The 17,587-nt window shown below is 40.1% G+C and overlaps 1 protein-coding gene across 1 annotated transcript in view; it reads right to left on the bottom strand.

Moving 5' to 3' along the window:
- The window catches only part of EHBP1 (EH domain binding protein 1), a 204,935-nt gene that overhangs the window by 176,251 nt on the left and 11,097 nt on the right, over window positions 1–17,587 (bottom strand). The window contains exon 2 of the mRNA XM_031060945.1: window positions 1,414–1,471. Within this exon, the coding sequence (XP_030916805.1) occupies window positions 1,414–1,471 (58 nt within the window). The remainder of the gene's footprint in view (window positions 1–1,413; window positions 1,472–17,587) is intronic.

The following is a 17,587-nucleotide window of genomic DNA, read 5'->3' as shown; positions in this document are numbered from 1 at the left end:
AATTAATACAGAGAAGTTGTCATAGGGTGAGCCACATCAGACATCAGTTAGTGACATCAGCACTTACTGTCCGTCACACACTGTGCTATAAATTCAAAGGAACTTGACTTAGTTGATGTTTCAGTGAAACAGGAATAGTCTGGCTGGCTTTGCTGAAGAGTATGGAACAGGAACAGGTACCAGACTGAGCTCACACCCTTGTTTACTCATCAGGTAACACCTTTGGGTTTTCATAACCTGAAGCAGAATTTTGGATGCAGACATTTAGTTGTGCAGTCAGGAACCAGTCTTTACCTAAAACAGCCTAGAATAGTTTATACCTCAAGTTAAAAGACAAAATACAACAAATATGCATAACAATCAGAAAAAAAGGTCAGAAAAAGAGGAGTATCAGTAAAATATATACCCAAAACCTCTCCTGAGCAGGGTAGGAAACTGTGTATCATATTTTATAAATATTTAAGTTCTTCAGCACAATTATTTCAAGATCTCTTCTCTATCATGAATGCCCTCTTTCCACTATTACAGAGTTCTTTGAAACATCATTTTGCATTATACAAGTACATAAATAAAAAAGAAGTTTATACCATCATTTTTTTATGAAGTGTCAAAGAATTATTATAACTTCCAAAATTTCCTCTCTGACAAGATCATTTGCCATAAATCCAACGAGGCTAACAGGCCACAGCATGGGGAAAGGCAATGAGGGAATGAGCAAGTAAGACCAAATGATCTCAAAGAGAAGAGGAGATGCTCCTGGGAAGGGAGGAAAACAGCATACACTCCTGTCCCCATGAAAGACAAACTTTATCAGTGTCCAGACACTGGAGAGACTTCTCTCAGAGCTTCCCATTCCTCAGGCTACCAAGTTATTAGTCATGAAACACAAATTTACAGGTTTGCCCACAGTGTTTGTAGAAGATGTAAATACTCACTTCAAAGACACACTGCTGGGCTGAAAGACCCTGCTTTTATTCTTTTTTATTTGCAGCATTTCAGGCTGTGAAATAGCCTCTTATTCAGGCTTTATCTGCCTATTGCAGGGATGTCAGATTCTTTATTACTATTTTTTAATTAGTTGGGGCTTTTTTTTAATACACTTCTAGTAGAGAAACCAATTCTCCTTTCTAATTAGCTGTAGCAATTAATAACTGAATTGAACTGACAGTGATACAGTTCTGCTAAACAAATAACCAAAGCTGAAATCAGAGTTAAGAGTTCCCATAAATTAGCACTGACATCAACAGCAGTTTATTCTGAACTTTATGGATAAACTGAATTAAAAAGAAAAGTCAACAACTAAAATATTTCTCATTTATTTATTTGGCTGCTCCCCACATTTAGAAAAACAGTCCTTCAAACCACTGACCCTGTTTGTCACTCAAGTTGGGACTTACTAAGGAATCAACTAACCTTAGAGGATTTTCTTCTGCTTCTTCTTGTCCAAACCACCACTAGTTTATCTGGCTGCCTGTTGAAGATAAGGAAAAAACAGCTTAATATACAACAAGATCAATATGTAAACAGTTTATATTAGAACTCTTGCAACACGTAATGACATCCTTAGTGGACAACATGCTCTCTTAAAAATAGCTCATCTAAAAACCACTCTCAGCATCAGTCATTTAACAGGAAAAATAATGTGTATTTATAGAGACAGGTGTCCTCCAGTCCACCCAGTAATGTCATCATTATCCTCCTGCTCTCCTTGCCTGTGGATGTTTCCCCAGAGCCAGCAGCACATGTGAGCAGAAACTCTTCCATGGGGCAGGGAACAGGATCCAGACTCATAGACACCTTGGAAACATTCCAGTACCAAAAATAAACATTAATGCAAATTCTAGCTTTAATTTCTGTGCAGATATATTGAAAAGTTACATCTAAGTAGCAAAGAAAGCAGGTAATTTCACTTTTTCTTACACAAAGGATTATTTTTCTACTTGAATAACACAAAGAACAAGAGAATCAAGTCCTGTATTACTCCACAAAATCTCCTTGGACCATGACAGGTAAATCAGCACTTCCTCAACTTATACTCCAAAGGCCAAACATACTGAAAATCAGTGTGGTTTCCCAAGCAATTGTTTATTTGAGATTTGCAATGAATGTAGATGGAAACCTCAATAAACAACCCTTCCAGTACAAATTATTTTCTCTTCAAATTTCTTAGGAGTTATTTATTGGTTAACAGTTTAGCCTTATTATATCTACCTTATTGGTTTTACAGTTATGTCTGAGTGATTTTTGACACTGACTTAACTTCCAGACTTCCCATCCTCCCCCCATGAGACACTTCCCATTGTATGATGACCACACTTCTGGTCCCACTTCCAGACCTATAACCCTCCAGTGCAGACTCCTGACACCCTTCCAGCTTTGTTTTCTGGCTGATTACCTGGATTCCATCATGAAGCCCAGCTGCAAATCCACCCACAAAGGATTTTCAATGGAGTACACATCTCCACTTAAAAACATTAAACCTGTATATGCAACTCTGCCTGGAAAAAAATTGCTACTCAGATTTTTGAGACACTAGTGTAATAATCCTTGCATTTCTAAAACCAACAGCAAAACAAAATAGAGTGGGGGGAAATGGGTGTAGCCAAGAAAAAGTCAAGACACAATACATTCAAATCATTATTAAAAATGCACCCAAAATCCCCCACACAAATATTCTGAGTAAAGGCAGTGTTCCCACTGCTGTTTCATCGCAGGCAGACTATCTACTTAATAACTAACTTTTCAAATGAAACCCCAACTGGTTTAATAATCATTTTCGGCACTGAAGTGCTGGCCATATTTCCTTTCAAACATACTTTTCCATTGAGCTGTTGGTAATTTCTGCACATTACAATAAAAGAAATACCTCACCCATGATTCACATTTAAACCGTACCAGAACTAAAGCTCTCCCAAGAAACTGAGCTACAGGCAGATCCTGCAAAGGTAATGAGGACACAAAATTTTGGGTTTTTTTTTTTAATTAGAAGTGAAATAATCAGTATTTTAAAGTGTAAATTCACTCATCCTGTCGGACTTCAAAGCTCTTTGATGACTTGGTGGTGGGTTCCCATTTGATGGGAACTGTGTTCGTGCCACCAGGGAAAAACAACACACCCCTAAGCAAAGCAGTCCAAACCCACACCAGCAACATTTCCCAGTCCTGAGGAACTCCCTCTGCCAGGAATATACAGAAATGCACAAACATGAAAAAGCCAATTAAAGTTTTAATTCAGGCTGAGAGGACCAAGCCATGCTGATAGACAAGCAGGAGAAGCATTTGCTCCTCTCGCTTCTCTCACTAATATATTTATTTTGTAAAGTACTGAGCACAATTTGCTCCTCCAGCTTCAAGTATGAGAGAAATTCACATCCAGAGGTACTTTACTAAAAAAAAAACCACACCACAACAAAACCCAAAAAAACCCCCACCAAAACAAAAACAAAAGAACAACAACAACAACAAAACCAAACAAAACAAAAAAAAAAACAAGGAAGGAAGGTCACCACAATATGGAAAATTTAGCAAAATGGAATGGGATGGGATAAGAAGAGAAGAAAATATCCCAAAGGACGAGTGTTCCCTCTCTGTACACCACATGAAACCTAACAAAAAGCACAGAAGTTCTTCTAAGGGATTTTCTTCAAGGAAGTCACAAATCCAACAATTCTGAAACAAGTTCATAGAACTGTTTGACGAACAAAACCAAGAGCAACCTTTCCTCCCACAATCTGTTCCTCACTCTCCTATGGCAATATACTTCTAGAAGAAAAAGCCCAGCTCATATTTGAATCAGCAATTTTGCATTCAAGGTTATTAATGATATCTCAGTGCTAGGAAGTGGCCAATATCACATAATGCACATTGCTAATTGAAAGCATTAGGTAATATTTCCTACTTCAGACTTCTCCCCTCCTTTAACATCATAAACCTCAGATGCTCATTAGTCAATAACCAAAGCAAACAAAATCACCTCTGAAGAATTAGTCTGGAGACCAGTTTTAGTATCCTTTATGAGTTTACTTATTGAACTTGGATATCATTCCAAATATAAAATCCACAATGCTGCAAGCTGAACAAATGCTAATGGTCAGCAATAAAAAAAAAAAATTATTTCCTGTGCTGCACAAATGACATTTCTCATTTCTTTAAACCCAGCAGCTTTTAGTCAGTCACTTATCCAGCAATGCCAGTATGCCTAAAGCAAGGAATAACATACTGCTTACCTTAAGAGAATGGATTTGGAGCAGAGGAAGAAAACAAGCCTTTAGCTGGACGCTACATTTCCCCACTAAGTAACTGCATCCATCTATCAATTCAACACCGCTGACCTTTCAGCAGCAGTGTTTAATACTGTACTGCAACCTGCCACCATTGCCTCGGGGGTGCTGGGCACTTCCCACAAAGCAGCAGCACTTCCCTGGGAAGAGGAGCCGAAGGAAGCCAGCACTGGGACATCAGGGATTGCCAGTGGGAAGAGCATGGACCCAGTGGCAGGGGTTGAAGGATCCAGCTGGGTCCAAAAGATCGTATTTGATAAAACTTACCATAAACCTGTATTTGGTTTTTACTTGTTATTGTGTGGTTCACAAAGAAACTATTCCTGAAGAAAGGCAATTCATAGTAGTAAACTTCTTATTTACAAGTGAAACTTAGCAAAGAAGCAGGGAAGATTGATTTCAAAGTTTGTGGCTCAGAAAAAGAGATTCATCTCTGCCCAGCATACTAAATAACTAAAATGGGATCCAAAATACAGATTTATAAAACACTTTTAATTCAAAACCAAGCCTACTTTTCCTATTAGATGGAAGCAATGGTTTTGGTACATTCCATTTTTCCACTGAAACAACCAATTTAAAAAAAAAAAGATAAATACTGGAATCAAACTTTGCCATATCCACAGCTATTAAACAATGTAATAAAAACATTCTGCATATTGGAAAAAGCTGTCATCTGATCAGCACCTCATACACTACAAATTTTACTGATTGAAAGGCAGTTGCACAAGATTCAAGGTCTTCTGCAGGTTGGTCTGACCATTCTAGGAAGTGTTTGGCACAATATTTTGATTACAGAACTCTCCAAACATCACTTGTAAAAGAAGGACATGAAAGGTATCAGTCTCCTGTGAACTCTTGTTTTGTAAACCTTTGAGCAGAAGCTGATAACATATTAGACATATTTCTCCACTAAATTTACTGTTCAATGACAAAAAGCTATAGAAGTCTTGGGGTTAGAATCTGCTGTTGGAAAGAACTGCAAAGCACTTAACTTTAATTCAGACCACTGAAGCCAACAGCAAAACCAATGATTAACAACCTTTTGGTGAAGGGTGGGAAAGCAGGTAACAGGATTTCTTAGTAGAAAGGTACCACTACATTTCCTAACACTCAATAATTGTTAAATACCTGAAATGTGGAAGGTACCTTTTCTGTATGTACCTCACATGGTACAGCCTTGCATGTTTGTTTTGGCATCAAACTGCCTAAGTGTTGGGTTTTGTCTTCCCCTCTCCTTTTCTTTCTTTTTCAGCTGAGCTGTTTTATTTTTACCATGTTTGATTTGAACTGCATTAATTAGTATGGGCTGCTAGATTACTCTTGTGAAGCAAGCTTAAAAGAGTATAATTAATAAGAGAAGCAGCAGTGTTAGCACAATAGCATGCAGATGCACCTATTGAAGGATAAAAATAATTACTTAAGGACTAATGTCAAAGTACTTCTGATAAGAATTTTTTAATAACCTTTTGTCCCTTCTGCATTGTGCATCCCAGCATGCCATGCACAATTTCCATCCATTAGGGACCAATCCTCCCACTCCACTAGCACACAGCTTTTTACATGGCTGCTGAAACGCCAGCAAGGCTCTCTAATGGTCTCTTAAAAATAAATGTGGTTGGTTCTATAGCACCATTAATTTGGGATGAACGTTGCTTTTCCTCATTTTACAGCTAATTACTTTGAAAAGCACTCTTTGCAGCGCAGTCTTCTGCACTAGGTCCTGCCCTTTTGCCATGTATTACCATTAGCCAAGGAACTAATCAGGCCACGGCCTTTCACGAGCCTTGTACTGAGGCTTTTTCCCCTCAGAGTTTCCTGTTGGTCACCATCAATGAAATTTCCCAGCTGCCTACAGCTGCATGCAGGAAGTGCAGTCAGATACTGGCAATGCTTTAAACAGGCCCAGAGACACTGGAGGAATGATGTCATGCATTGATGCATTTGCCAAATGAGCCCTCTTGCTGGGTGCAGGTACAGCGCTGATTGCAAAAGCCAGAGACATTGAGAGAATAAAACATAGTGCAGGTAAAACCCCTCTGAGATAATTATAAGATGAAGGACATTACAGGAGAAAGTTGTGCAGTTCAGGAAGGGGCTTGGGGTCTTGTTCCCCACCTCACCTTAACTTCCATGGTGGAAGTTAAAGACTCCTGGGTAAGGCCTGTGCCATCCCACAGAGTTATGTCAGACTATTGGAGCATTCTCTCAACACAACTTGTTCTGGACTATGTGCCAAGCCCCTAAAAGAAGGCAGAGTTTGCTCTTCTATCATTGAAACCATTCAGTAGTTTTAGCAAGCCTGGGAAATGTCAAAAGAGAAATCATTAAAACAGGGAGAGTAAGAGGATGTCACAGCTGAGATCCATCCACCTCTACATCTTCACTTTTTAACACAGAAAATTCCTCCATTTCTTCCCACCAGAGGTCTCTACAGATTTTTCCAAGACTACACAAGCCCATTGTAAGACCAGAATTCGCCCTGTGAAGTGAATTTTCGATTTTTTAACACATCTGCTGCTAAACAGACTGGCCTCTATAAGACCTACATCTCAAGATTATGCTTTGCTTTTCAAAAGAAGCTCTAGTCTGGCTTTGCTTGGTTTATACAAAATAGGGGAAAAGCAAGACACTGACCTATTTTATGAGTGCAGTCAGACCTACTGAATCTGCACAGTGTCTATTTGCAAGGCTGAGAGTGGAATGTGTAGCATGTACTGTTGATTACTTGATTTTCTCAAACCAAACACAAGTGAAGTTTACAGGATGACCTGAATTAAACAAAACCCAAGTTCATCTATTATTCAGAAAAAAAGTGACAAGGGCAGATTTTACTTCATTTTTCAAAGAGTTATTGCAGCAAAAAAACCCTCTGCAGAACTATCTAGCAAAGTCTTGTCTTAAAGCTTTTTGCAACAGAATTTTACATTGCAGAATACACAAACTGACCCTAGTCTTCAGAAATTGTGTTCTTTACATCCTTTTGGCAGTAACACAAAGATGCCTTGACAAGTCCCTGAATTTTAGGTCCCATCCAGCTCTCTCCACGTGGAAGCTTTCTTTGCCTGGTCCAATTTAGCCCCGCTGTCATCAGGAGGGGCTCAGTACTGCAGGATAAGGGCCACGTGGGTTCCTTATCTCTCTCTGGCACAATCACAGACACTCCCCTTAGACAGACATTTACTCCAGCAATGCTTAATCCACACGTTTACCCCACACAGCGTCCCCACCAGAGCTCACAAACACCACCCAGCACTCCATACCTAACGATGCCTAAATAACCAGGAGCTGCTCCAGGAAAGCTTGATTGCAATCAGTCAGACCGACCAGTCAGTTCCCGGCAGGCTGACTGGCAGGGAGGAGCACGGGCTGACAGGGCTATTCAGACAAACCTTGAATGGAAAGTGTTGCTTTACAGTGGAAAGTTCACAGGAAAGAGCTGCCATGAGCCAGATCTTGTTCAGATGCCTGATTTCCCTTTTTATGCTCTTTTGCCAGAATATTTGGTCTACGTTTTAACAGTAAAAATAAACCCAATGTTTAAAAAAAAAAACAAAAAAAAAACCAACAAAAAACTGTGTTTCGAGTTAGTAGGTTGCTCCTCCTGAGCAGAGCAGGAACTCCACAAACCTGCCTGCACAGCCCGCCAGGGCCTGACCTGCTGTGAACTCACTGTGCTGATCCCCTTCCCTGCGGAGCTGGGCCTGACAACTGCCACGTGAATAAACACAAAACAGCCAGGAAAAAAATCCCACAATTTCACCTCGGGCACAATAGTGCGTTTCCAAGCTGGCCTGAGAAGGTGAAGGGCCCAACTGTGTCCCTGCTCTGGAACCCAAATGCAGCCCCCCAGCTCCTCCACATCCCGCAGCAGACACCGCTGGTCAGCGCTGCCCCTCTCCGGGTTCACTGTGCCATGGGACAATAAAACAGATCAGTGACAGGAATCCAGAAACAGTTCTAGCAAACTGAGCAAGGAATTTTGAATTCCAATTCCATCTCCTGTCCTCGCTGACTATACAGCATCCAGAAAATTTCAAGACAGACACTGAGCAACATCAACCCTCCCTTTGTTTCAGTCCTACTCATACCTCTACCTACAGACCAAAAACAATCTCTATACAATAATGTACGTGCATTACTGAGGATGCCAAATTGAGTGTTATCCCTTCTTATTTTGAAGCACTAAAGTATAACTGCTAGGTGCAGTCTCATGATAAGAAGGATTAATAAAAAAATAACAAATGAAACTCTTTGACTGACAAATGCTGCCCGAAACATAGTTTCAGCCCATCAAAAATGCCCACATAAACCATACCTTTTTGTACTAAAAATATGCAAGAGACTTTTTGGCACACCATTTTCAGTTTTAATCTGACCCTATTCTCTTTTGCATAATTTATTCTGTGTCAAATAGCATTCAAACAGAAGGCTTTACTGGTTTTCAGTCTGCAAAAACCAGAGATCAGAACCTATTTTTCCATCATTCCTGTAGAACAGAAAATTGTATCATGCACCAAAACCACAGTTTCAGGAACATCAACTATTCACAACAGACACTTCCTTCTCCAATTTGTCTAAAATATTTAAGAAATTCTGCATAGCCTACCATGAGCAATTAAAGAGAAGGATGATCTTTGCTGCTCTTACTGCCTGGGCAAGTTTGACATTTACACACAGATACATGAACAAAGGTTTATACTCCTGTTCCACAGAAATTCCAATGTCCACATTAGGACTCAGACAAAGCAAGTTTCAGAAGCTACAGTGCATTAATGCCTCCATCCTCCTCCTCTGCTTGCTATCCATGGACACATCCCAAAGAAGATTACAGTTCTGCAAAAGCAGGAGCAGAAGAATCTGGCACCATGTGTCTTTTAAAGCTCCCTTCCAAACCAACAGCACCAGGGTTTTGTTTGCTTTTATTTCTTAAGAGCATGTTTTAGATTACACAAAGCAACTCCTACAATTTGAAGATGCACAGAAGTTGAGAACCTACTAAAAGCTTCTGAGTGGGCAGCATGGGTGGAATGGTACCAGGTACCAGTTCACAGAGTTTGTCTGGAAGAGAAAATTCCTACCACCATCTCAGGTGCCCAGATTATGGAACTGAGATGGTTATACAAGCTAGGAAAAAAAAAAAAAAAAGAAAGAAAAAAAAAAAGGCTGATACCTACAAAAACCAAATGACACAGAGCAGTCTGCCTCTGATACTTGCAAGGTTTAAAAGCTTGGATAAATGCTTTAATATACAAAGACAGCACAAACTCTGGAGTTACACAGAAGCCCACAGAAGACTGCAGCCTAACACAAGCATTCAGTAAACTGAGGGGCAGATTTCCTGATAAACTATGTCCATGCCACAGGAGCAGTGTGGAAAGGCTGGTGTGATACAAACTCATGTTTAGTCTTCCAAATGATCACTCTACTGAGCCCTAAATTAATCCATATTTATTTTGAGACACAGGCACTCCCGGCTCAAGCAGAGTGAGCTCCCCAATTAAAGCTTCCTCATCTGTCAGCAGCCTGCTTTTGCTTTTGCAAATTAGTATCACAAGGAGGAAAAAAGAAAAAGCAGAGGGGTGGAGAGTGCCTAGTGAAACCACGGCATGCTGTGCTAGCTCCTTGTCCCTGTCACTGCCAGGAGATCAGACTTTCCAAATATTGCCAGGTGCTCTCAGCCACAACTACAACAGAGATGGCATCAAGCAGTATGAACCCGCTTTTGGGGCAGGAAGGTGCTGAAGGATGAGATCTTGAACTGCTTTCCCTGCCCTGATTCTGTCATCCCCTGTATGAACAAGCAGGACAGAATCACCTGCTTTCAGCAAAGCACCCAGTTCCTGGGAGGAACACTCTTGGAAGCAGCACACCTTTCTGCCACCCTCCAGGGGCACAAAACCAGAACATTTCACCAATTGCTATGGCTACTGCAAATCTCTGAAGCAGGCACAGCCTCAAAACACCACAGAGAAACACAAGAACCTTGCACTGAAACTTGGGCCCCAACCAAAGTCACGCATTTACACACCAAGCAATACAAAAAAACCCCAGAGCCTCAACTGACCTCATCTTCTCCAAGCTTAGTGAGACTGTCAAAAATGTAAAAATTGAGAATGAGCCAACGTGGCAAATTTAGCAGCAGTAAGCTATATGTAGATGTTGTCAACATCAAAGCTATGATTTTCTTGCATGTTAATGAAAAATTTACTAGATTTACAAAATTTTTGTATGTGGTTTCCAGAGAACTGGAAACTGCCATGATCATTTCCCATGAGATGCCCCATTTCATGTTGATGACCTTTCAAGAGCTGTTTTAAGATATGAGAGGAGGTATGGACAAAAGAGGTAAAATTATTCAATCAGTATTTGCAGCTAAATAACTGTTCCAAAGACTGCAAAATTAGAATGATTCTTCCTCCTCTAGCTCAATCTGTTTAAGTTGTTACACTGCTTCCAAGCTGCTTCCTGAAACAAAAGCTGCCACTTCTGATTACAGAAGTCAATCTCAAAACCAACACAGATTATTCCCATTTACAGCTCAACAGTTCATTGTGCACCCAAAGTCTAAAAATTTGTATCATTTTTAGGAAGTTATAACTGACCAAGCCTTTTAATGAATGTCTTCAAATAACACCCATGGCTTATATCCAGCATAAAGTATTGGCTAATAAAAAAGGTATGTTTAGTCATGGATATTTCAGACAAAGCAAAATCTCCTGCCAACATTAAGGGCTTGATATGGCAAAAAAATAAACTGAAAACAAAAATGAGGGAAAAAAAAAAAGAAGAAAAAACCCTCAACCTAACTGAAAGACCTCTACTTCTATTTTGAAATGTAAAACAAACAAACAAAAAAACACTTACAGCTTTTAAAAACTGTAAAGTTTTTGAAATACAAACTTCACACTTTGCAAATCCAATTGATGAAACATTGCTGTTCCAAGATCCAAAAACTCCCAAGAACAGCAACAATTAAGGACCTAGACAGATTTTGCCAATAGCTGCTGCTCGTAAGATGCCTAGCAGCAATTTGAACTAGATTTTATCTACTCATTTCAAGATCAGCTAAACTGGGAAGTAACAGTATATTTACACTGACTGCTTTAAGCATGACTTTCAGTTAAAAAAACAAACCTACAGTACCTGCATTATAGCTGAATTCATGCTGATGCTGAAAACTCACAAAGAAATACTACCTTTCAGCCAGACAGGTTTTTCTGTTGGCATTTTTTAAAATAATCTTCCTATAAAATATTTTTCTGTTACAACTAGCTCTCACTCAAGTCAGGCACTCCCACCAACAGAGCCTGGCGGCCCTTTGTCCCAGCATCCCTACAGAAGGAACTGACTAGTGGTCCTTCATATTTTTTTCAGTACACCAGACTGTACCCACTCTGGTTACTAACAACCACATGGAGGACACTCCTCAGGGTCCTTTATGTATACATCCAGAATTGTTGAGATTTGAGCTGCTAAAAATTAACACCATCCTGTCCTTACTTACATTCCCAATGAAGACACATGGACACAAATATCAACTCCTTCAAAGTCAAATTTTTAACTGGAGACTGAGACCAAAGCCAGCCACTACCTTGGTTCCCGTGTTGCCTTCTCTCTTCTGTCTGTGCTGTCATGGCTGTATTTCACCTCAGCTTAAAACAGACAGAACCTGTACCTTTTCCATGCCATTGTGAAATGCCTGCTTGTGTTTTAGTCTGCTGGCTTTTTTACACAGCTGAAGGGCTGTGCCATGGGATAGTTGTAAAGCAACATCTTCAGCCACAGAAGACGCCTGGGCGCTGGCCAGATTTTTCATTACGTGGATTTGATGTCTTGCAGGCTGGATTCCAGTCTTGTACCATTAAATGAGGCAAAGGGATCAAGAGACAGAGCCACTCTATCCCACAGTGCATACAGCTTAAAAGATTAAGTATTTTGTCTCACCTTAGATTTCAATTTTAGTCTAATTCAAAATTTTTTTATCTGTAAATACAAATGTGTCTGGTGTGTAAAGCAGTTCTCCTTGGAAGCAGAAAGGTGAATAAAAAAGGAAGCTAAACTGGTTTCTGGAAGAAAATATACTGTTAATCTGGCAAAGGGATGAGAGCCATCCACTGAAATTAAAAGACAATGCCTCTCAAACCTACTGCAACACCTTGTTGTGCCAAGCGAGGAACAGTGTCCTTACAGTGAAAGGCACACACCTCCTAACAGATTAAGACTGCAGAATCCAGTATTAAGTGAGGATAAACAGGAGGAAAAATTCTAATTTCAAGCTTTTAGAAGGGTATTACAGTAAAAGAAATTATGATAAGTTGCTGTAAATTATTCCGTTTCAAATAGGAATTTTAATACATTTGTCTAGTTAAGGCCAAAGAAGCCAAATGAATAAAATCCACTCTGCAAACTAACCATCAAGGGAATGAGAATCAATTTTAGCTGTGCAGAGTTCACACCGAGCACTGGGGGGGAAAAACAGCTATGTGCAGAATCATCAACATGGACAATAGAGATGCGTGGGCACACAAACTCCTTGGATTCTGCAAAATAAGATTTTCCACATATTTCAGCGCATTTTATACAAAATGCACTTTTCATCTTTAAAACAAACAAGGCTCAAAAGCTGAAGCCTGCAAAATTTTTACATATTTCCTTCTGGAGCATTCAGATGGAAGGCCAGGCTTTGCAGGGCCAGCACAGCACACACGTGCTCACCCCACTGCAGCACCACAAGAGCTTCCAAGAGAAAGGGCAGGCCCATGGAGCAGCACTCAGGAAAACTAAGGCTACCACGGTGATGGGCAAACCTCTTGAATCGAGTGTATTTAGCAAGGTTTCATTTATGCACTTCATGCTTTAAGCAGCAGTCCTTAACTCTGCCACTTTGTGAGCACAGACAAGACCTTACACAGAGCATTTATCTCAGCTCGATCTGTTAACTCAACCCTGTCCCTCCAGCTGTGACAGATGGGCACTGGCACAGAGAGCTCTTGCTGTTTCACTCCCTGCCCCGTGCAGCACCAACACCTTCTCAGCCACTTTCCTTCCCCAAAGCTGTCCATGTGAGGAAGTGAAACTGCTCTGCTCAGCACGGCAGCTTCAGCTGGACCCACCCCGGACAGAGGCCAAAGCCTTTAGCCCTTCCACCACTGCAGCAAGGTCGGCAGGTTTATTCTCCTTGCTCTGGCTGTTCAGCCGTGGTCAGTTTTGACATAAACAGGGTTTGTGTTTGTTTGTTCGTTCTGCAGCCAGAGAAACAATACAGCACCAAATGAGGTGTGAATTTACTCACTCACTTCAATGCAGCTAATGGGCAAAGATGTTTTGGGCCACTGAAACCCTCAAACTTCAAAGGCAATGGAAATAAGTGTTCTGGAGAAAATGAAGTCCAAGTGTAAACCAGAGCCAGACATTGCCTTTTGCACACATCATGTTGCTGACACAATGCAAAGAAATCTAACAATGCAAAGAAAAAGGAGTTCAGTCAAAGAGAAAAAAAACAGGAAAATAAAGATGACACAAGGCCAGCTTCATCACATTATTAACAGCACCAGACATACCACAAGTACCTATGTTTTTCTTCTGTCTTTGAAGTATTTGATTTCTGTACAAGCCCGGTCTTCAAGAATCAGCCACAAAGCAGACTGGTGATTCTGAATGGTGATGAGGGTTTGCTTCTCGAGAGAGTCAAGAGGCAAAAATACAGTTTGTCTCTGACCAAACTCAGAGCCATTCTGGCAGTTTAACCTCATAAATATTTCAGATGTCTCACATGCTACACTGTCTCTTCCTACAATAAGTCACAGGACAGATATGCTGGAGCAACAAACAAGTAAAATAATAGCAACAAACACACTGCACAGATTTCTTGGCATTTTCTTAAGGGTAGGAAATAAAATGTCTCTTTCCCCCCACCCCCACGATATTCACATTCTATCTTCCACAAGCATTACATTTTGAGATCAATTTTATGGATGTGATATGAAAGAAAAAGCTATAATGCAAACTCCAAGCAGAAAATAAATTACAGAATAAATTCTACAGCAATGTAGACAGGAGAAAAAATAAAGATCAGCAATTCTAATCCAGACAGTGTGTATACATACTCTTAATTACACATCACTCCTTGAATGTGTAATTTCAAAAGTGAATAGAAAACAAACAAAAAACCTTCCCCACAACAAAAACCTTGCAAAAACCAGGAACTGTAGATCAATGATCATTGGTTATCCCCTCCAGAGTTATCTGTCCTATTTTTCTCACGTACTCTGCTTCACTGGTCCTGCTCTACCTCAATACTGATCTGCAAGAGTTTCCACTCTGACCAAACACACTTGTAAATAAGCTCATGATTAACATGATTCATATTGAAAAAACTAAAAGGGAGGGGCCACTCTTTTAAGTTTGTAAAGCATAACTTGCAGTTTTTTCTTTAGCTATGTAGCACCTTGCTATCATAAATCTGCACTCATACAATTCCTATCAATGCAGAGTGTTTCTTGCACCTTCTGTACAATTTCTCTGTCTTGGAGACATAGAACAGGGATCATTTTTCTCTATCAGTCTTGTAAGGCTGGATTAGTAATGGAGCTGTGTGGCTGCAGAATTTTTGTGCAGAGGAATCGTCAGCACTTTATTTTCACACAGCTAAGTGTCATTTTGTAGTTTTACACCATTACCACTGAACAGAGAGCTGCTACCATCTGGCCTTTAACAGGAGATATAAATCCTGCTTATATGTAACCGTGGATGCAAAATGTAGAAAAGTTGATGAAAGATGATTTGTGCACACAGATTAGGGAGTGATAGAAAAGATGCCTTTTCTGCACAGTTATAAGGCAAGTTGAAAGGAAGCCTAGTGCAGAACCAGGATTTTCTGAGTTTTGTTTCTACAATTAAACCACACTGCAGGAGGAGGAGAAGCAAAGACTTTATTCCACCCTTCAAGCAAAAAATACCTAAATAGAAAAAATGCACAAAATGTATCAAGTCTGCTCTGAACAAAGGAAGGTGCTAAACTGACACAGAACTATTTACATAAGGAACAAGAATAACTTTTACTAACACTTTTAGCAACTGTAAGCCTTTATAGCTTTGCAAGCTCTTCTAGTTTCAGTATTCTCAAAAATCATTCTGCTGCTTCTGGCTACGTCTGAAGAGAGACAAAGAACACAATTTGCAATTTCTTTGCTGTGACTGGGAACTTGCATTGGGATAGGAAAAAATTAAACTCCAGAGCACATGTGTATATTGTGTATGCTGCATAATTCCTCCCCTTTTCACATCAGCCACCTGGAAACCCAAACATGGCACCAGTATGGAAAACCATTTACAAAGATACAGTGAAGAAAATATAATGTGATCACAACAAAAGGATACATCAGGCTTGAAGATATTGAAACATCAATTTGAACTGAGTAAAACTGCATGGGGAAAGGCTTGACACATACTGCAGTTTTATTTGCAAAGCTATAAGTCTTAGAAAATGTTATAAAAAGAATACTCAGAATTTTTTAATATCGTATCAATATCCAGGCTTTCTCTACCTGTGCCTTAAAGGTAGAGTTATTTAAATAAAGCAGTTTGTTTTTATTCAGCACAGAAAAGATTTCCCAGAACACTTTAAATTTAGACTTCTTTGTTCACTGTATGATTGTTACTATCACACTCACTCAAAAAGAGGTGAAATCCTGATTAGCATTCACCAAGAAAAGATGGAACTTCCCTTTTAAAACTGTTTCTGAAAGAACTGTGATTATCATGAATTCTGAAAGTGAAGCACTCATATCTGGCAAAACCAAAGGGAAGAATGGGGGTTGTGGGGCATGTATGATTGCTCAGACACAGTAAAACAGTGGAGCTGCTGCCTACAGACAAGGTCCAAACACACATATGTGCACACTGCTTCTTCAGCAAAATCAGGGCTGAAAGCTCAACGTGACATAGTGAGTTCCCATTTAAAGAGGGCACACTTGGTCATAAGAATTTCCCATGGTCTGGGTCAACAAACACCTGCCTGAATAAAACACAAAAATCTGATTACAGCTGATTATGGGGATTGTATTCAATGGAAGAACAAAGGCCTGGGGGCCTGCTACAATTTTGAGTATTTCAGTACCATTAAAAGCTTCACTATTTCAAAGTTACGTATTAATTTACCAGCAAGAAGGCTTGAGGTTGTAAGGAAAGCAAGATTTCTGGCCCTGCTTAGCCCAGGCGCACCTCAGCACACCTGGAACTCTCCCAGAGTAACCAAGGGTGGACAAAATTTGTCCCTTACTAGCAACAGCCAGTCCTTTTGCTGTTCACCATCATCATCCAGGTTTTCCATCCCCTCAAGATGGTTCCTCTACATACATTGATTTTATACATACACACCACATCTTGAACTATATATTTGTACTTACTATGCACAGGTGACACTTCTTTGTCACGTGTCAGCTTTCAGAAACATCTCCCAACCTTAACTTCTTTGCTGGAAGGGATGTTCAGTATCAAGAGTTAAGATCCCACCAATAAAACCCAAGCTAATCAGAGATGATATTGGCAGAAACACAAGAAGGCTCCTTGGCTGTTCCCTGAAATAATTAGTTTTATTTCACACAGTGGTTGCTCATATTTAAGTCTCTGTTTTTGTACCTCCAAACCCATCAGGATCTGCCTTGTTTACCCTGTGCACACAGACCAGAAGACATTCAAACAGGGAGAAAAGCCTCACATTCTGCTCCTCACTCCTCTGGTGCTTCCCCAACCAGTTCACATCACCTCACAGCCCATCCTGCCCATCTCTGTGCAATGCTGAAACAAGACAGGCAAATATTCCATGAAAAAGCTGCAAGGCTGACCATTTTAAAAGGCTTCTTAAGGCAGCAAAGAAGAAACTGACCTCACAGAAGACCTACCAAGGCTTCTCTAAGCCCATCTATGGCACAGCACAGGAGGAAGACGAGGGCAGAACACTCATTCTGTGAGGCTGACAAGGCAGCAGGTTTCTGCTTCTCTAGGTCCTAATGGGGTCAACCATAAGTGGTACTGACCGTTCTCACAAGGAGGTGAACACAAACAAATCAGGATAAATTTCAGTCTTCCTATAGTCAAGAATAACTCAAGATTATTTTTTTTAACTACAGTTCATTGACTTTACCATTAACTGCAAGTCAAGTAAGCATCCTCCTTTTAACAGCTGTTGCTAAAAGCAGTAGTATTATTCTTCCCCCTACAGCACATGATCTAGTTCCCTAAGAACAAGTTTGTCTGAAATAATTTTATTTACTGAAGTCAGCATTTTTTCCCCCAGGGGGAAGCAG

Source organism: Geospiza fortis, unplaced genomic scaffold, assembly GCF_000277835.1.
Source record: "Geospiza fortis unplaced genomic scaffold, GeoFor_1.0 scaffold134, whole genome shotgun sequence".
Taxonomy (NCBI): Eukaryota; Metazoa; Chordata; class Aves; order Passeriformes; family Thraupidae; genus Geospiza; species Geospiza fortis.
This window is presented reverse-complemented; position numbering and strand designations above follow the sequence as displayed.